We start from the raw sequence: 21876 nt of genomic DNA on the forward strand, positions 1-21876 counted from the left end.
CATTGTGTATATCTACACAATGGAATACTATGCCGCTGTTAGAAAAGTTGAAGTCATGAAATTTACATACAAATGGTTCTACATAAGAGTATCATGCTAGGTGAAATGAGTCAGAAAGAGAGGGACAGACATAGAAAGGTTGCATTCATCTGTGGAATATAAAGTAACAGATTGGGAGACAAACACCCAAGAATAGTTGAGATGAGTACCAGGAGGTTTGCTCTATGGCTTGGAAGCTGGCAGCACATGCTGGGGGAAAAGGCAGCTTAGATAGAGAAGGGAACACCAAGTAAATGGAACAGCATGCTCAGGATGGGAGATGCGTGCTGAAATTAAGACTATAGACCGAACACAATGGCCACTCAATACCTCTATTGCAAACCACAACACCCTAAAGGAAAGAGAGAGCAAAAGGGAATGCCCTGCCACAGAGGCAGGGCAGGGGGGTTGGGTAAGGGGGGTGGGAGGGCTACTGGGATCATTGGTGGTGGAGAATGGGCACTGGTGGAGGGATGGGTACTCAATCGTTGTATAACTGAAACCGAAGCACGAAAGTTTGTAAGTTTACAACTGCACCCCATTGTGTTTCACTAATAAGAATTAAATTAAAAAAGAAATAAATAAAATATGTAAAGTCTTAAAGGGCAGTTTATGAAAGTTTGGAGAATACTAAAACACTATACTAATGTAAAGAATACACTATTTTAATATCATTACTAATGTTTATTAAATATAGTATCAGTTTTTCAATGTTTGTAACTAAATTAAAATTTTCAACTGTATCATTCGTAACAATTATCAACAAAACAAAACAAACACTGTCCTCCCGTTGTTCATCAATTTGCTCAAGCAGGCCCAGTAATGTCGCCATCTTGAGACTTGTTGCTACTCTGGCATATTGAAAATGTCATGGGTAGCTTGCCAGGCTTTGCCGTGCAGGAGAGATACTCTCGGTAGCTTGCTGGGCTCTCCGAGAGGGGCAGAGGAATCGAACCCAGGTTGGTTGGGCTAGCTGCGCATAAGGCAAATGCCCTACCGCTGTGCATTTGCTCCAGCCCACTGAATTAATAATCACCTATTGTAAAAACAGTTAATTAACAGGTAATTAATAATTACCTGCATGTAAAACAGCACTTGAGAGATTAGAAAGAAATTTTAAAAATATTCCTTAACATAAGACAGCTATAAACTACCTGATGAGAGAAGGGAGAAAAAAAAATGATACTCACATAGGGACAATTATAAAATAAGGCATTGGAAAGTATAAAACAGTAGATCATAATTAAATGTAGAAGCTAAGGAACAAAGAAAGAAAAATAAGAACAGGACAGAGTTCAACAACAAAGTTCATCTTTAAGGTGGAAAAACAAAAAAGTCAAAGAAATAGACATGACATAAGCAGAAGATTAGGAAACCAATAAACTATTAAAGTTACACCAACTCTATCAACTTGTATAGAGTACCTTACCAAAAACTGAGATTAGAAATAATAAGATGGCTTGAGTTATGGGACACTCCATAGTTCTTATAAATCTTATAAACTTGATTTATAAGATGCCTGAATGAGTTCTCACCCCCTATTGGTGCAGTTGAAATCAACAGACATTTTTATTTATAAACAGTTATGTGCAAAGTACCAAAACAAGATACCCAAACTCAAGCATAAAGGAAAAACAACAGACAAAGAATTAGCACATAATACAAAAGGAAAGGGGAAAAAAATTAGAGTCTGATCAGAGAGAAACTCTAATGGAACCACAAGGAAGGACTTGACGATGAATGCCAACTGTGAAGATTTAGGCGGGCTTCATTAGAAGAGAGCATTTGATCTGAGCCTTAAAAGATGGTAAGTATCCAACAGAAAACTTGTCAAATCTCAGACATATCAGGGCATTATTCTTCCATATAATGTTCATTTTGGAGGTTCACACTTCTAGGATTTAGCTAATATCAGTTCATCAAAGAGCTTGTGAAATGCAATATAACACACCTTCTTGAATATATCAAGCATAAAACAATGTTATAATAAGCATATATAATGTTCCAAAAGAGGACAACAACAGACTATTTTCAAATCTGATTTAGCCAGTTAAAGTGAAATCTGGGGGTATGGTGCTGCCAGTGGGTCAATCTGTACCTGTGAGGCGAGTGCATCCACAACTTGATGGTGCCTTCAGACTTCTAAATACCCCAAAATTGCTGCTGGACCTCTGGCCAGACCCCAACAACTTGGGACCAAGTTTACCAAGAAAGTAAACAGCCAAAAGTTATGTATGTGGGAGACATATCCACAAACCACCTCCGGCTCAGCTATATAATTGGAAGCAAGGCCTCTCTGGTTCCTGATTGAGTTGCTTAACGGCCATGATCCAAGAGACTCAGAGGCAGGTCTCGGGACCCAACAGCTTTTGGCAGAAATGCATCCGGTCCCTGCAGTAGGTTACCGGCGCCGGGTCACCCCAGGGGGGAAAGGGTGCTGTCCCTCCACCTGCTCCCGCTTGGCAGCTCAGTGGCTGTCATCCTCTAGAGGCCAATGGACTGTCAGGTCTGGACCCGCAGTGACAGGACACGCGAGGCCTCACAGGATGGTGGTGGAGCTGGCCCTTTCCTCCCCACACCAATGAGACCCCGAGTTGCTGCCCATTAATGGCCTCTCTGGCTCCTGATCAAGCTACTTAACGGCCATGATCCCAGAGACTCAGAAACAAATCTCAGAACCCAGCAGCTTTTGGCAGAAATGTGTTTGGTCTCCTCAGAAGTTACTGGTGCCAGGCCACCCCAGGTTGGAATAGGTTTCGTGCCCTGGCCTGTTCCCCATGGCGGCTTGGTGGCCACCATACCCCAGAGGCCATTGGAGAGTCAGGTTTGAGCCCCGCAGTAACGAGACACGCAGGGCCTCATGGGATAGGGGTGGAGCTGGCCCTTTCCTCCAACCCCCAACGAGACCCCGAGTCACCACCCACAAATGGCCTCGCTGGTTCCTGATCAAGCTGCTTAATGGCCATGATCCCAGAGACTGAGAAACAAATCCCAAAACCCAGTGGCTGTTGGCAGAAATGCGTCCAGTCCCCAAAGTAGGTTACTGGTGCCAGGCCACCCCAGGGGGGAAAGGGTGCTATCTCTCCGCCTGCTCCCCCTTGGCAGCTTGGTGGCCACCATCCTCCAGAGGCCATTGGAGAGTCAGGTATGGGCCCGCAGTGACGAGACACGCATGTCCTCACGGGATGGGGATGGAGTCGGCCCTTTCCTCCCTGCCTCAACCAGACCCCGAGACGCCACCCACTAATAGCCTCTCTGGTTCCTGATCAAGCTGCTTAATGGCCATGATCCCAGAGACTCAGGAACAAATCTTGAAACCCAGCAGGTTTTGGCAGAAATCCCTCCAATTTAATTGTTAAAATTTTGGAATTCAAAAATCCGCCCGCTCCTCTCTGGAAAGAAAGATGGCGGCCGCACGGGAGCCTCGTGGAAAGCAGGTTTGAGCCGGGGCTGGCGGGAGCGGCAGGGACCTCATGGGAAGGGGGGCTTTGTGGGCCGTCCCCCACGCCCCACCGAGGTCGCCAGCTGCCCCCCACGAGCGGCTCTCCGGCACGGCCACGGCCACGGAGGCACAAGGACTTAGCACAGAGAACCAGCCACTTGGAGCAGAAAAGCAAATGGACTTGTGTTGAACCGCGCCACCAAGCCTGCCCGGAGGGGGAAGGGCGTTGACCGGCCCGCCCGCTCCTCTCTGGAAAGAAAGATGGCGGCCGCACGGGAGCCTTGTGGAAAGCGGGTTTGAGCCGGGCTCGGGGGAGTGGCGGGGACCTCATGGGAAGGGGGGCTTTGTGGGCCGTCCCCCACGCCCCACCGAGGTCGCCAGCTGCCCCCCACGAGCGGCTCTCCGGCACGGCCACGGCCCCGGAGGCACAAGGACTTAGCACAGAGAACCAGCCGCTTGGAGCAGAAAAGCAAATGGACTTGTGTTGATCCGCGCCACCAAGCCTGCCCGGAGGTGGAAGGGCGTTGACCAGCCCGCCCGCTCCTCTCTGGAAAGAAAGATGGCGGCCACACGGGAGCCTTGTGGAAAGCGGGTTTGAGCCGGACTCGGGGGAGCGGCGGGGACCTCATGGGAAGGGGGGCTTTGTGGGCCGTCCCCCACGCCCCACCGAGGTCGCCAGCTGCCCCCCACGAGCGGCTCTCCGGCACGGCCACGGCCCCGGAGGCACAAGGACTTAGCACAGAGAACCAGCCGCTTGGAGCAGAAAAGCAAATGGACTTGTGTTGATCCGTGCCACCAAGCCTGCCCGGAGGGGAAAGGGCGTTGACCGGCCCGCCCGCTCCTCTCTGGAAAGAAAGATGGCGGCCACACGGGAGCCTTGTGGAAAGCAGGTTTGAGCCGGGGCTGGCGGGAGCGGCAGGGACCTCATGGGAAGGGGGGCTTTGTGGGCCGTCCCCCACGCCCCACCGAGGTCGCCAGCTGCCCCCCACGAGCGGCTCTCCGGCACGGCCACGGCCCCGGAGGCACAAGGACTTAGCACAGAGAACCAGCCGCTTGGAGCAGAAAAGCAAATGGACTTGTGTTAAACCGCGCACCACCAAGCCTGCCCGGAGGGGAAAGGGCGCTGACCAGCCCGCCCGCTCCTCTCTGGAAAGAAAGATGGCGGCCGCACGGGAGCCTTGTGGAAAGCAGGTTTGAGCCGGGGCTGGCGGGAGCGGCAGGGACCTCATGGGAAGGGGGGCTTTGTGGGCCGTCCCCCACGCCCCACCGAGGTCGCCAGCTGCCCCCCACGAGCGGCTCTCCGGCACGGCCACGACTCCAGGGCACAGAAACCAATCTCTTAACTAGCTAACTTTTAATAGAAATTCTTCCAAGGTCAATAAGTAAAATAGCAGAAATTCAAAACCGCGCGACATCATTTTATTCTTAAACCAAGTTGTAGAAAGCAAATCATTTCACAACGCTGTTTCAGCATGTCTGATTGTGGGGGGTGGGTCGTAAACTCTAAACAATAATTGTGCATCTTCTATCGAAATAATCTATCTAGTCAAAGTAGATAGAGTATTAACTAGAACTCATCTGCCTCACAAGAATTGGGAGGGGTGGGAGGTGGGGGTCTATTGGGGTTCGGGGTTAAAAATGAGTATTGGTAAAGGGAAATATGTTTGGTATCTACATGACTGAGACCTAAACCCGAAAGCTCTGTAACTTTTCCCACAGTGATCCAATAAATAAATAAATTATAAAAAAAAAAAATCATGTGGCCACTACTGCAGCCGCACAACATCATATGGTATTCATAATCAGCAATAGAGAAAAAATTGTCTACGGTTGCCTTTTCTGCGGGCTGGAGCGATAGCACAGCGGTAGGGCATTTGCCTTGCATGCAGCCAACATGGCCGACTCGAGTTCGATTCCTCCGCCCCTCTCGGAGAGCCCGGCAAGCTACCGAGAGTATCTCGCCCAGCAGAGCCTAGCAAGCCACCCGTGATGTATTCGATATGCCAAACACAGTAACAACAAAGCCTCCTGATGGAGACGTTACTGGGCCCGCTTGAGCAAATCGACGAACAACGGGAGGGCCTTTACCTTTACCTGCCTTTTCCGCAGATCTGAGTGTTGGGGTAAAATCTCAAATAATAATGGTGTGTCTGGTGTCAAAATATTGAATGTAATCAAAGTAGAGAGAGAGTAATGTGGAAGTCATCTGCCCCACAGGTCGGGGGAGGGTGTGGGATGGGGGTATACTGGGGGATTTGGTGGTGGAAAATGGGCAGTGGTGAAGGGACAGGTGTTTCATCATTATATGACCGAGCTTAGACGTGAAAGCTTTGTAACTGCTCTCACGGTGATTCAATACATTTAAAAAAGGAAAAAAAAAATGGCGGAATTCATGCCCAATTCAATCAGCCTAATCAATGGCTGAATAAATAACAACACTCCTACATTAATTAAAAAAAAAAAGTGAAATCTGGCTAACAGAAATGCTAACTGGAACTTTTTAACTGAGTATCTTATGGTGATTTAATTTAAAAAAAAAACCTCAAAGACATATTTTCTAACACAAAAAGTCAAATTTTCAATCACAAACTGAAAATGTTATGTTTGCTATAATTTATAAAAGTTTAGTAACTGTCATCAATGCAGTAAAATTAATAAATGAAAGTAAACTTGAACAAAAAGAAATGCTAACTGAAATAACTCAAAACTGACTAATACAAAGTTAAATTCCTGAGTGAGGGAAACAATTTTTGGGAAATTTAAATATAAAATATAAACAAGAGAGGCACTACAAAAGATAAACATGATTAATCACAGAAAAGGTTTGTAACTAATATGCAGTTCATCGCTAGTCATTGCTTTGCTATCTTTATCTGCTTACATTTTTTGATTTTATTGTTATAAAGACTACTCCCAGCAGTACTCAGAACCTACCCAGTAGTATTCCGGGAACCATGCTGAAAATTTAACCCAAGACATCTTGCAAGCTGGCACATCTCTACCACTAGGTCACATTCATAGTCCCTTGCTTCACTAATTTTATTATTCATATCCTTAATTTGTGAATATCAAGTGGAACGGTAAAATCAATTTAATGTGAGGTGTGTGTGTGTGTGTGTGTGTGCGTGCACGCGTGCGTGTGTATGTGAGAAGCAAAATAATTTTTATTGAAACTTTTTAAGAAAGATATGAGGAGAGAGAAAGAGTGAAAGAGAAAGAGAAAGAGAGAAACACAGGCATCTCAAAGTGGAAATAAACAAGAAAAACAAACAAACATTAAGAGCCAAGCAAATGAGACACATGTCCAAGGAAGAACAAGAACTTGGAGAAAAAAGTTTAATGTAAGAAATACTTCAAATAACCACTGTATAATCAAGCTTTAAGTCACATGCAAGCCTAGGACAAGTACCTGGATATTGAATTATTTAAGACCTCGATGACAGGAAGGCACAATGGAGGTACCTATCTGCCTTCATCTGAAATGTAACGTACTCTCTTGACCATCATAGACACAAAGGACCAGATATCTCAGCTCTTTCTTCTCAGCTCCCTTCAGCAGCATCCCCTCTTTAGAGATGATCTTCTCTGGCCCTCTGCGAAGCAACGCTCTCACTTTCATTTTAGTTTCTTTAAAGCAACACCATATCCTCTACACTCCATCTCTAAATGTTAAGGACCAGAGGGATCTTCTTACTCTATGTTCTTCTGTCAGTATTTTTATCTGTTGATTATGTCACCAAATCCTATTTATTCAAGCTCATCTCTCAAATTAACTTAAGTAAAACAAGCTTCTTTAACTTCCAATCTGCATATCTTATTACACCTGAACTTTCGTAGTATTATATCTTACAGGAACCTTTACATGTTGAAAAACTATTCGCTTTCCTTAGAAAACTTTGTGGGTAGGGCATTTGCCTTGCACGCGGCCAACCCAGGTTTTATCCTCAGCATCCCATATGGTCTAACGAGTATCGCCAGGGGTAATTCCTGAGTCCACAGTCAGGAGTAACCCCTAAGCATCGCTGGGTGTGACCCAAAAAGTAAAATGAAGGAAGGAAGGAAGGAAGGAAACTTTGTGAGTCATTAGCCCCAGAGTCCCAGGATTTGTTTAGTGTTCACTTGTGTCTGTGATAAGGTTGCATTTCTTTTTTTGAAAGAAATAATAACCAGAGACGATAGTTTCCTCAGAGATTCTTATTCTATGCGTCATCACAGGTAATACTAGCCCAACTATTTTCTTAAGATGGAATTTGCTAATTTCCTCACTGAGACTTCACTGAGTCTTCCCTTTAAAGCTAATAAATATCTTGGGGAAGGTACTTTAGCTATCAGATTCTGCTATCACTCTAACACTCGCCCAATAATATTCACACTGGACAAAGATCTTATCTGCAATAATTATTAATGCGGTGTTTGTTTCATGGTGATTTTTTTTAAAAAATCCATTTTTTTCTGTCCTACTAACAACCTATAAAGTAAAGTAAAGTAAAGTAAAGGCCCTCCTGTTGATCATCGATTTGTTCGAGCGGGCCCAGTAACGTCTCCATTGAAGACTTTGTTGTTACTGTGTCTGGCATATCGAATACTCTCGGTAGCTTGCCGAGAAAGAGTTATCTGTGCTCCCCTATTAACTCATGCATTTACAATAAAAAGGACTCATGATTTTATTCTAAGGATTAGAATCCAATATTATCATTATTGTTAGTTAGTTTTTACTCAGATTGTAGCAACATATTAGGAGCTTCCCCATGCTGGCTCCTGTGCTCTTTCCACAAGTCCAGTTATTTCCTGGAGGCCTGTTCTACTTTTGTCCCAATGCTGTCTACAGTATTTACCATGCGTCTTCCCTGCCAGAGCCCTGGAACAATAATTCTCTAAGATGCCTTGGGGTTCACGTTCCTGGAAAAGGCACACAGAACTCCAAAGCTGGGAATCAAGAATGGTGTTTGTAGGCCTTCAAAATCCGCAGTTAAGAAATATGTGCATGATTAATATCTATCTGCATAAATATATAACAATAGTTCTGTACCTATCATATGTCAATATAATAAATCCATACTAATATTTGTACTTCCAGCCCAACACCAGTTTATTTAAACCTGACTATTTTGTACACAATTTCTTTCTCTAACAACATAAAAACAGCTCTCACACTCTGGAATGCATTCCTCTATTTACTGAATTCTAACTTACATATAGAGTGTTTAGAGAAGGACTAATTTGCGTCAGAAACATGATTACTATAAGATTACAATATTCATATACAGTTTTGTTTTGTTTTATTTGGGAGTCATACCCTGCTGTACTCAGGGTTTAGTTCTCTGTGCTTAAGGATCACTTCTGGCAAGTCCAGGGGACCATAGGGGGTGCGGAGGATAGAACCCATATCAACCGTCTGCAAGGCAAGTGCCCTACCCATTATACTATTACTCAGACCTATATACAATTTCTTCAGCACCCGCTTTACAATATTCTTTGCTTTACAGTAGTCAAGAAAACGTTTTCCAAAGGAACATAAGTTAGTTCCCTCATTCCCCACTCCATTGGCAATGGTCGAGTTCATTTATGAAACAGTTGCCAGAGCTGGAGAGATGGAACAGGGGTTGAGGTACATGCCTTGCATGCTGCCAACCTCAGGAAGAACGCTGGGTACCACATATGACCTCCCGGAGCACCACCAGGGCCCGCTCCTAAGTACAGAGCCAGGAATAGTTTCTGAGCACCTCCAGGTGTGGCTCATAAAATAAAATAAAGCTGGAGCCATTTCTGGGTATGCTTGCCCAGGGTGCAGTGCAGGTCTGATGGTGCAGTTCTCAGGACGGTGGTGCCTAGGCAGACCAGGATTTTACCTAGAATTGTTGGGGGTGGGGAATGCTATAATTCCGGGGATTAAACATTGGGTGTCCTATGTATTAATTATGTCCTCTACCATTTAAGCTATCTCCCCATTTCAGCATTTCTTAAACTTAATATATACACTGTCCTTTAAAAAAATCAGTCATAATAATGATTTCCTATTAAAAAGGTGAAAGAATGGTTTCTGGTTACATGATCTCTAAAATTCCATATGTTCTAATTTACTGAGATGATTGATTTCTATATATTAAATTCTATATAAATGTTTAAGTTTTATGCACGTGTAAAATGCATTGTATTTTTAGAAAAAAATAAAGAGATACATTTCAAACTAGAACTACTCCTTTGTGGCAAAGTGCAATTTCAATGAAGTAAAGTCACTTATTAAAGTCAAATATTTCATGTGTTCACTTTTAACACCAGATAAGTAGTCACTGAGCAACAACGGTGGGGAAAAATAAACCTTGTTGTTTTAAATTGATTTTGTTTTTTCCCTTTTTGGGGCCCATACCTAGTGATGTTTTTGGTTACTCCAAGCTGGGTGCTCAATACACCATGCAGAGCCAGGAAGTGAAATCAGGGCTCCCAAATGCCAAGCCTGTGCTCTAACCCTGTTAACTAACCACCTCCCGGGTCCTAAGCCAACTTTGATCTGATAAAGATGAAATGTTCAACATAATAAAAAATTCAAAACATTATGCATAAAGTATTTATTTTTAACGTAAGTGTGTACTCTAATCCTCGAGTAAATAAGTCTATAGTAAATATACTAAAGTAATCCCTTTTAGAAACAGAAACAAAGCAAGACTATATCCCTTTACTTCTCATGCTTTGCAAAAATATCGATAGGCCCAAATGTGTATTTGATGATAAGAATCTCATATACAAATCTTCAATTGCTTATCTATTGAGACGCAAAAAAACACTAACAAAGAAATTCAAGTAAAAGAGTATGACGGACATATTCAATATTCTTAGAACTCTCTCAATTCTGTATGTCTTTCAATTTTGAGTCTCCGTACACAGAATGACACAGAATGACTTCAATAGCTATTTATAGTTACCCAATCAGAATAAATTGTCTAGTATTGTATACCCAGCAGAGATGAATAAGGTGCAATGCAAACTATTCACTGGTCATAATTCTCCCTAGCACTGTCTCACAGCAAATCTGAGTTCCAGAAAAACGTGTATGCAGGCAGAACTATCTGGGCTCACAGCACTCCCATTAAAGAATTTTGACTTAACAGTGATGGTCTTAACAATGAATAGACAAGAATATAAAATATAACTTACATGTTATAATCTTCAAATAAAACTCATTTCCAAAGTAATACTTTTTTCCCCCACAGTAATAGTCCGAATAAAGAATTCAATTAGAATATTTTTACCTTGGGCTATCACTCACATGTTGAGTGAATAACACATTTCTGTGGGTAGTTGGTGTAGCAGCATCCTGAGCCTCTGCCAACTTACAGAGCCACCCCAAGCTGCTCCCACCTATGAAGTCCTGACAATTAGAAAGGTCTGTATGGCTCCAGTCCTACACCCCAAAGTCACCACCATACCTCCGGTCGAACTCTTGTGCCTCGGGACTGAGCTTCACAAAGAACTTAATCTGATGAAAACTTCTGGCACCCAGGTTTTGGTGACTGGAAACTCTAGGTCTTCTTGGAGTCAGAATGGGTAGTCTCTCCCACCTCCCCAAACTTCCAGAAGTCCCAGGAGCCATGCCCACGAATCATCTTCAATCGCCAGGTAAGCTCACCTACCAGCCTTTGTCCAGAGACTCATGGATAAATCTCTAAAAAGATCAACTAGCCACTAGAGTTTCTTGGACATCTGCTCCTGGCTGAGACCTCCAGGGGATCTCAGAAGGGAGTGGGCCAGCTCCCACCCCACCAAGACTTGGCAGCTTTACCCAGACCTCAAAGTCGCCACCAGGCCTCTGGCCAGACTGCCCCATGAAATATTCTAGATTTTCTGGAGCGACATCTTCAAATTCTACAGCACTGACGTACTAGTAGCAGCGCAGCAGAATAGATGGGATGTAAACCTAGAACCCGCGCAATCTTGACGAACAAAGTATTAACAGAAAGCTTAACTTGCAGCTCAGGCAAGGACTTAATGTCCCCATGGGGAGAGTAATTCAACAATACAATTCTCACTAATTTTCCTTTACGGACATATTTCTTAATCATTCCGTTAACCAGTTAGTGGTGACAAGCAATAGAAAATAAATTATTCTGGGTCTGCTCAGGAGGCAGTTTTGCAGGGCGGTGAGGAAAAAGGAGACAATGGCGGAGGGAAGGGCTGGTGTCGAAATATGATGCCTGTGACAAAACAGCAGGAACAACTTTTTAAGCCACAGTGCTTAAATAAAGTGTGTGGTAGGGGGCTGGGGGGGCGGGAAGGGGAATGCCTATATGGCAAGAGAGATTGTTTTAAGAGCTAGAACTGTCATTTTGATCTCTCGTACCACGTGGTTTCCTGAGCAACACTGCCAATGACCCCTAAGCAACACACATCAGGTGTAGTCCCTCAAGAACTGTCAGGATGAACATAAAAGCCCGAAGCAAAACCAACAAAAAATGTCTGCAGATATTGTCGCGTTTCCCTTGAGTGCCAAAACGGCCCCCAGTGGAGAAGCACTGCTCTATAAAAATTCCTTGAGACAAATTTCTCACAGAATCTGACCAGAAAAAAATCAAGCTTTTTCCTCTTCTAATAAAGCCAGTGCTTTCTTTTATAAAATAATTATAATTATATGACTGCACATTTATCCTTTACTGTAGCATTTCTGTTAACATACTGCTATAATGCCTTTATAGTAATCATCACTTTAATTTTCACCATCTTTTTGAGCTAGGTGCTTTATATACAACTTCATTTTCATACGCATGAAATTATCTTCATTTCACAAGGAAGTAAACTAAGTGCATTTATCAACATTATTCTTATCCTTTAAAATTGCCGGTTCCATGTAATTTTTTTCCTCAGAATTTCTGGAAGTCATACACACACACACACACACACACACACACACACACACGCCAACCCGAGTTCGATTCCTCCGCCCCTCTCGGAGAGCCCGGCAAGCTACCGAGAGTATCGCGCCTGCACAGCAGAGCCTGGCAAGCTACCCGTGACGTATTCGATATGCCAAACACAGTAACAACAAGTCTCACGATGGAGACGTTACTGGGCCTGCTCGAGCAAATCAATGAACAACGGGAGGGACGTGACACACACACACACACATATATAAACTATATATATTTAGTTTCTGTTGTGAATATATTTAACTCATACTTCTAAAAGTAGTATATTTTTAATTTTATTTTATTAGCACAACAAGTAGGGCATTTGACTTGCACGTGGCGGACCCAGGTTATATTCTTCCGCCCCTCTCGGAGAGCCCAGCAAGCTACCAGGAGTATCCTGCCCACACGGCAAAGCCTGGCAAGTTACCCATGACGTGTTCGATACGCCAAAAACAGTAACAACAAGTCTCACAATTTTCTGTGAGACGTTACTGGTGCCCACTCGAGCAAATCGATGAACAACGAGAGGGCAGTGCCACAGTGCTATATGTTTTACAAAGCGTTCATGATTGGATTTCAGTCATACAGTATTTCCAACTCTCATCCCTCCACCAGTGTACATTTCCCAGGTTCCCTCCTATCAACCCCACCCCTTGCCCCCTATTTCTGAAAATATTTAACACTTTAGTTATCTGGATTGCCAAAGAACACACTTTTGCAGATTATCTTTTTTTTTATCAATGTGACAAAGAAAAAAATTAGATATGCATGATAACAAGTAAAATTAGTCTCTGGCTGGGGATGAATAAACTACAAGAGCAACATTCTCTAAAAAAATTAACATAAAGAATCTCAGAAGCTATTTTTTAAAATTTTTATTTACTTAATTTTTTTTTGCTTTTTTTGGTCATACCCAATGATGCACAGGGGTTATGCACTCAGGAATTACTCCTGGCAGTGCTTGGGGGGCCATATGGGATGCTGGGGACCAAATCCTGTTCGGCAGTGTGCAAAGCAGCAGCCCTACCTGCTGTGCTATTGCTCCAGCCCCCAGCAGAGGCTATTTTAAAGGTTATTTATGCACTTTTTAAAATCAGGGATGAAAAGAATTAATGATAGTACAGATGTCTTACCATCTTTGAAAATATATTGAAAACACAACAATCTAGAACCACTTAAATGGAAATTTCTATAATATGTAGCATAAGATTAGAGAAATTCTTTTATTTTATAGAGCCAAGGAGATATCCCAATGGCAGGAGCACATGTTTCGCATGTAGCTGGGCAGTGTTTGATCCCCAGTACTGAACTGAGCACTTTACTAGGAGCACCCTAGAAAACTGCCATGTGTAGCCCAAACCCCATACCATACAGAAACAAGTATGGGGGGAGGGAATCAGTTTTTCCTTTCTATAAATGTTAGTAAGATAACTAGGTATCAGAAAAGAATACTTTTAAGATATATTTTGTAAGATACATTAAAATACATTTCATGTATGTCAGAGAGTTAAACATAAACATGAATTATACAATATAGTTAGAAAACTTAAATAACATTAACATTATGATGAAAAATGGTTAAACCCATGTAAATGGGAAATGAATAGGGGGAGAGGGGGCCTTGGAAAGATAAGTACATAATTTAGAAGACTTTTTTCCCCTTACAACAACATATAGTATGCATGGATCAAAAGGAAAATGTCTGAAAGAGAATGAATGAAAAAGACAAACATCCTAACTCCACTTAATTGTGTATCATATTGATTTAAACAGGCACAAATCTTGAAGCTGGTTGGCAAATGCAATTAAAGTTCAATATGTGGGAAATTTCAACATCAAAAAAATAGTTTTAAAGAACATGAAATGTAAAATAGTGTGAAGATACTAGAGGCATTAAAATGAGCAAAGAAACTATGGGGAAAATGAAACGTATTGCTAAAAGTATATATAACTTAATTGTCTTAGATAGAAATTTTGAGGAAGTTTCAACCGTCCCTAAACTTTCACTCAATACTTTTGCTCTGCAGACCAACAAAAGGAAATTACGTATTTGCTGGCACTATCCATACAAATGTGTTCAGTGGCAATGGGAAATAAAACAGATACAGACTCACGAATGAATCTCGGAAGACAGCAGCTCATCACAAAGAAGCTGATTTCACCAGGGTTTCACCGGGGTGCCTCGATGGAGCAGGCGTTCTCTCTCCGCCTACTACAAATGAACCTTGGCGGCCACAAACCTCCAGGTACGCGGAACAGTCACTGAAAACTCCAGGCCACAAGGAGGCGGGTATGGGTTGTCCCTCCCCATCTACCTTCCCATCAAGTGTCCTGGTCGTCATGCCCATGAACGGCCTCCAGGTGCCATTTAAGCATATTAATGACCATGATTCAGAGACTCACAAATGAATCTCGGAAGACAGCAGCTCACCACAGAGATATTTCCAGGCCCCAATAATTTAAAGTTTTAAATACCCAGGAGCGCATGGCCACTTTTGCAGCTGTGTGACATCCTATACTATTTATAACAAGCAATACAAAATAAATTATTTAGCACCTACCGGTGGGGCAGGCTTTAGTGGTGGTGAGAAAATTTGAGATAATGGTGTGTAATGGTGGTGGAATTGGTGCTGAAATATTGAATGTAATCAATTATTGTAAACAACTTTATGAAACTGAAAAATGTTTTTAAGTGCTGACCTTTGGATTCTATTAAGGTAAAAAGGTAAAGGCCCTCCCGTTGTTCGTCGATTTGCTCGAGCGGGCCCAGTAACATCTCCATTGGAGACTTTGTTGTTATTGTGTTTGGCATATCGCATATGTCACGGGGAGCTTGCCAGGCTCTGCCGTGCGGGCGAGATACTCTCGGTAGCTTGCCGGGCTCTCCGAGAGGGGCGGAGGAATCGAACTCGGGTCGGCCATGTTGGCTGCGTGCAAGGCAGACGCCCTACCGCTGTGCTATCGCTCCTAACATCAGCAGTACAATGAAAACATATGACTCTAACTGACTTAAATGTTTTCTAAAAACAAAATACAGGACCCAAAGAAAAAGAGCAAGTCTAAAGCATCTGCTTTACAAATGGACTGTCACAAGTTCAAATGCCAGGTGCGCCTTCTACCCTCCAACACACATTACAGTACTGTTACAAACGAGTAAAACTAAAGTTAGGGACGAAGTCTGTGCATGTTTTCTTACTTTATTTGTTTTTGTGTCACACTCAGTGTGCTCAGGAGACCGGGTGGTACTCAGGGTGGTGAGATGGCCGGAATCTAACACTCGCCTCCTGCGTGCAAAGCATGCACTCTGGCCCTTTGAGCTATCTGCCCAGCCCTGGACATGGTTTTTCCTTCAAGGCATGAAAAAGTAGTCTGTTTCAGTGGTAATGAGAAAAAAAATAAAACAAAATAAACTGCTTTGTCATCTATTAGCCTGCCATCCTATGAAAGAGGGAGCAGAACAGGATGTTGTCAGTATTAATTTGTTGGCAAAGGAGAAGAGAAAATTAACATACTGCTTTATCAAGAGCTGATGTATATGCAGAAATATAAACTGTTTCTAACATAAGAGTAGATTTTATAATCAGCAAAAGTTGGGATTAAAAGGAATTAAAAAATTAAGAAAGTATACCTTTATGTCTGAAATGAATTTGTCACAGAGTTTAAAAATGGCCTCATTGCAGGATAAACATACAATCATACTCAATCAGAAGTTGTGACCAGAGAAAAATAATAGGACAACAGATTAGTAGCCCGAGCTGGAATCTCAGAGCCTGCCAACAAGTTTCTGGTACTCTTCTCTAAAGCAAAAATCACTGATCGGTTGTAGGTCCAGGAAGTCTCCATTGAAATCACGGCTGAGCCACTTAGAAAGTTGTATACATGTAAAGTAGTTCGTGACTCTAAGTCTAGTTTCCTCTTCTAACAACTGTGCAAAACCATCAGGCCACTGACTTACTGTGAAGGTTAGTAATGTGAACCACCAGAACCAAGTGAAACTGGCACAGAGCTAACTTACTACAGGAGTGCTGCTGCTACTGTCAGATGGGCCTGGTTTAAATTCATCCCTGGGAGTTCTGATCAAGACAGAGGCGGCACTGAGGCAGTGTCAGAGGTGGCCGAGGGACAGCAGCTCTCAGCACTCTGGACAGCCAATGTTTCTGAGTGAATGTGGGCACTTCTTGGATGTTGTCTCAGGGAAAGCCCACCACAGAGCACCCACCGGGAGTGGGACTCGTAAGGATGGTGGCAGATGGCCAACAGCTGGTGGAACTACCACAGCCTTTGGCCTCCCAGCGTTACGGGTGCAGCTGAGTTTCAAAGTTACTGAATCGGGCTCTTCGGGTCCAACATGGCACCACCTCAGAGCACAGGTCCCAGAGCTGAGGGGCACCCAGGGTTCCCACCATGGGGTCCCACCATGGGGCCCCACCACCATTTCTTCCCCAGAGCAGCCCACGCCGCACACAGAATATTATGGAGGAAAACCTGCCTGACTACCAACTGCCTGGAGACCCAGGATGGGGGCATGTGCACCTGGTTCAGGTTCTGCTGGACTAGTGGCTGCAGCCAACCCAGGCACCCAGTCCCACATGGTAGCAGCCCTGGTCCCTGTCCTGTGCCCTGACAGTTCCACTGCTGCCACTGTCACTGGAGACAGAGGCTGTGGTGCAACCAGTAGACCAGCAGGGTGAATGTGTCTGAAGCCCAAGGTACCCCCAGGCTTCCTGACATGCTCAAATCACCTGCTGTGACCTGGCCAGACTCCAACAACTAAGGACCAAGTTTTCTGAGAAATTAAAACTACCAAAAGTAAGGTAAGTGGAAGCCAGACCCACATACCACCTCCAGCTCAGCCACACAAATCATTTATTGGCCTTGCTTCATAGACTCACAAGTAAATCTCAAAAGAGATCAAAACCCACATTTTATATCGGACTCACACAAGGCTGAACAGACTGGGGTACACTGGAGGGGAGCGGGTCAGCCCAGTGCCTGCCCAAGCGGAACCTGGGGCAGATGCTTGCTCCCACAATCCAGCAGGCTCCACTCTCTTGGGATGGACCTCACTGAGACAGTCACCTGCTGAAAATCCAGGTATACAGGTTTTGTGACAGAAATCTACAGGATTTCTTGGGGTTGGGATGGGCTACTTCCCCGCATCTCCCTGTGCTTTCAGAAGCCCTGGCAATCGTGCACACCCCAAAGTCACCACCCAGTTAAAAAAAGCTATGCCAGCTGTCCCTTCCCGATAAAAATATTGAACACCCTGGACAAACACAATGCTCTTAGTACCTGTATTGCAAAGCATAATGCACAAAAGGAGAGAGAGAGAGAGAGAGAGAGAGAGAGAGAGAGAGAGAGAGAGAGAGAGAGAGAGAGAGAGAAGAAAGTTGCCTGCACAGGGGCAGGCTGGGGTAGTAGGGGTTGGTGGCAGGGAAACTGGGGATACTGATGGTGGGAAATGTTCTCTGGTGAAGGGAGGGGTGTTGGAACATTGTATGACTGAAACCCAATCATGAATAGCTTTGTAATTGTCTATTTCATGGTGATTCAATAAAAAAAAGTCAATGAATGCAAGGATACTGTGTCTCTGAAAACCATCAGTGACTGACAGAGTTTATTATCAAGATTTTCTGAAGTAAAAATTCACTTCAAATTTTCTTCATTTAAAAGGACTTTTGCCTAATTATTTTGATTCAATAATCACTGCTTCAATAAACAAAATATTGTAAAAATAGCATGATGATTTACATTTTTCTCACCAATTTCCAAATTGCATATGAATAAGTTAAAGCTCCAAGGAAAAGGAAAAGAAAACTTAGCCAGAAAAGAATGAGATTTCATGTTCCAAATTCATAACACAACAGTGATTTTATCTATAATGATTTTATTTTTGGGATATGAGTCAATCTGCAGAAGATTTAAATAGCAATAGACTGCATTATGCACATTTGCCTCAAAAACTAGAGAAAAACACTTTTTAGAAGAACACTGCTGTTCATTTTAAATTTTCTTTCCAACTAATTCAATATTTCCTTTGAATAAACTGAAGTTGAAATAACAGGTGATAAATTTCCTTAATTTGGACAGTTTTGAAAATGATATGCCTTTGCTTCAAAGCTAATTCTTTGCTAATAAAATGAAAATATTTGTCAAAAAATAGATCTCTGAATAATTAGGTTGACATAACGGTGATCACTTAAGTGAATTAAAACAGTCTAGTTTATACAAACTGTGTGTCTATGGCATATGCTCTCAAAATGAATCTTTCTAAAACAGAAAAGGGGTATGAGAGAGACTGCAAAGCAAGGCACTTGCCTTGCATGCTGCTGTGGTAGCTGTAGCTGGTTCAAATCTTTGGCACTGCAGATGGTTCCTTGATCACCACCAAGAACAGCCCCTGAAAACAGAGCTTGGAGCAGACCCTGAGCAAGCTGGGTATGGCTGCCAAATGCAGTCCCTCCTCCCCCCAAAGCAATAAAATAAATGGTACTGCCCTCATCTTGACTAATAAGCAAAAACTACAAAAACCCTACAAAATGTTTTATGGCTTATCCAGGAATAATAAGGACATATGTTGGGGTTTTCTTTTTTTTTGGTGGAAAAAAATCCATTTTTCATAGTTTATTTCAACCTAGGTAAAATGTGATTTTTTTTTTGGTAAGTGTAAACAGAAAAAAAAAGAAAAGGGAGGAAAAATATAGAAGAGAAGAATAGGAAAAAAGAAGGAAAGGGAAGGAAGGAGAAGGGAAGGAAGGGGAGGGGAGAGGGCAGGGAAGGGAAGGAAGAAAGGGAAGAAGGGAAGGGTAAGATGAGGGGAAAAATGCGTGGCAAACAGCCAACAAACAGAATAAACCATGTACTTTCATTCAGGAAACTGGCAAATGGCTATGCTGACTACCTTGAAGGGTCTCCGAATCCGTTTATTGAACTGCCATTCAACTTACCACTGCGTGTGGATGAAGAGGCAGCACGATGATCTTCCTTCTCTGCTGGGATTCCTCCCAAAGCTGTGGAATAAAACTGGCCTTCTCTACTGAAAGCCATTCCTTTACTGCTTATCAGTTAGTCTGCTAGGAAGGCAGCAAGCGGGGTTAGAAAGAGGAAAAAGAGGAGATAAGGAAGTAGAGAAAAATCACGTGCAGTTACAGGTCCCATCTCTTCGCCAGATCCGTTCTGGACCTCCCTGCATCCTAACCTGGAGCTGCTGGGAGCTGTCGTTGAGATTATCCTCCCTCCGCCGGGCCTCCTCCAGCATCTGCGCACTCTTCTTCTTTTCCACCTGTTCCTTGTGCTTCAGATTTGCAACCTTCTTATTCTGGTCTTTCACTTGCCTATTGATAGGAGGGAGAAAACAAATCAAGTTTTTCATACATAAAAGAACGTACTTCTTTTCAGACTTCCATGACTGACATCAAGAAAGAGCTGAAAGACAACAAAGAATCACTGCTGACAAACTACTGCTTTGACACTGGAAAATGCTTTCGTACCAGTGGCAGCAGGGTGTCAACAATGAAGAAGTGGCTGGAATATGTATTTATCAGGTACTTAATGAAACACAATGGAAGCGTTTAAAAGAAAAGACAAGCATGGAATAGTTTCAAAGAAGAAGAGAAAACAAATGAGAGATATACAAAAATACAAACATATAAAATTATGAAAAATTTAAACCATGGAAACTGGGGTCAGAGTGATAGTACAGTGGGTAGGATGCTTGCCTTGACAGCAGCTCACCTGGGTTTGATCCCTGGCACCCCATGTGGTCCTCCTAAACCCTGCCAGGAGTAATCCCTAAGGACAGAGCCAGGAGTAAGCCTTGAGCACTGCTGGGTGTGGTCCCAAACCCCCTATACCGAAAAAATATATATATACACATATGTGTGTATATATATAATCTTCTAACATCAATATGAAATAGTAGAACGGCTGATTAAAAAAATGAGTCTGTAATACAACTCTAATTTTACTGTAAGTAAATATTTCCAAAATTCAAAAATTTGTAATATATATGTATACAAATTTAAATAATGACACAAAGACCTGGGAATCCTTAAGCACAGAATACATAAGATTCTGAAGCTCTTTATATATCTCATCCTATGCTAATTCACTTCCTCTACAGTAAGAAAAGAATAACCTAGACCCTAAATTTTGTGTTTAAAATACATTTTGCTGTATCTGTGGATATTCATTCAGTTTACATATATATATATATAAAGTTTACAAATACATACATTTACATATGTAAATGCATATATAAATGTATATATAAAGCTTATTACTAAACTTCATCTTTTGAGCATGTTAACCTTTATTGAGCAATTTTATTCAAAATAAATAAACAATGTATATATTCCAGATGCTTTTAATGGACAAATGAATAAACAAACTGTAGTGTAAGCATGCCATGAAATATTTTCCAGTCAAAATGGTCTGAGGCGCAATGATCAATAAATATAATGTAGTTTTCTTATCCCTGTTTATTTCACATAAAATTGGTGGTGGGTGTTCTGCCTTTTTCCTTACTTTCGGTGCTAGGGATGGAGTCCAGGGCATCGCATTAGCAAGGCATAAGCTTTATCCTGAGTCCTGGAACCCTACCCTCAACTGTTCAATTCAGAAATTTTTCTTAATGATTTATAGCCATCCTTTATATATTCTAGATAATAACTCTTGCCTATTATGCTACAAAAAGTATTTCCCTTCAATCTAACAAATCATTCTTTTGCTTCAGGGTACAACTGAAGCAGGGTACAACTGAAGCAGGGTACAACTGAACAGGTGAAAAACTGTTTTGGGGCCGGAGAGAGAGTACCATAGGAAGGGTGCTGGCCTTGGATGTGGCCGACCCAGTTCCGATCCCCAGGATCCCATTTGTCCCCCAGCACTGCCAGGCGTGACTGGAAGTAACCCCTGAGCATCTCAAGTATAATCCAAAAACAAGACAAAACAAAGTGATTTCAAATGCATCAATCTATCATTTCCATTCTGTTTTGCAATTTTATGACTTTTTCACAAAGTCAGTTCCAAATCAAAGCCATGAGGATTTTCCACTAAAAGTTGTGAAATTTAGTTTTTCACACTGAAATTATAAGTTAACCTGAAACTAACGGTATATGCTATGAGGCAAAGATATCATTTCAATTTAGAGGTATGGTAAAAGGTGAAGAATTAAGTTTCACTTTTTACATTCACTGATAATTTTCCCAGTAAAACTTAAGACACACAGCATTTGTGTTCAAGTTTCTATACACTTGTATGCCTGTTGTAAGATTCTTGACTCTGGCAGTTTCTGGCTGTTTTTGTGCCAAATCTATACAAGACTCTGTAGTACGTCTCAATTTCTAGGTCTAGCCTGCTGACCATGTTCTTCATAACTACCTCAGTTATCATAGGGCCTTTACCCATTATATAAGAATTTCAGAACTGGCCAATCAAATATCATAAAGCCAGCTAATAACCAACTCATCAGACAAACATCCTGTTCACTCTGCC

At 42.5% G+C, this 21876-nt stretch overlaps 1 protein-coding gene across 6 annotated transcripts in view; it reads right to left on the reverse strand.

The window, feature by feature from the left end:
- Positions 1–21876, reverse strand: part of ERC1 (ELKS/RAB6-interacting/CAST family member 1) — a 490300-nt gene that overhangs the window by 256385 nt on the left and 212039 nt on the right. For 4 of the 6 annotated variants that reach the window (XM_056117812.1, XM_056117811.1, XM_056117810.1 and 1 more), the window contains one exon: positions 19580–19715. In XM_056117812.1, the coding sequence (XP_055973787.1) occupies positions 19580–19715 (136 nt within the window). Of the gene's footprint in view, positions 1–19579; positions 19716–20115; positions 20173–21876 lie in introns of all 6 variants that reach the window. The other 2 variants (XM_056117809.1, XM_056117813.1) reach the window with 1 other exon arrangement.

The sequence above is a fragment of the Sorex fumeus genome, unplaced genomic scaffold, assembly GCF_029834395.1.
Source record: "Sorex fumeus unplaced genomic scaffold, SorFum_2.1 ptg000036l, whole genome shotgun sequence".
NCBI classification, from domain to species: Eukaryota; Metazoa; Chordata; class Mammalia; order Eulipotyphla; family Soricidae; genus Sorex; species Sorex fumeus.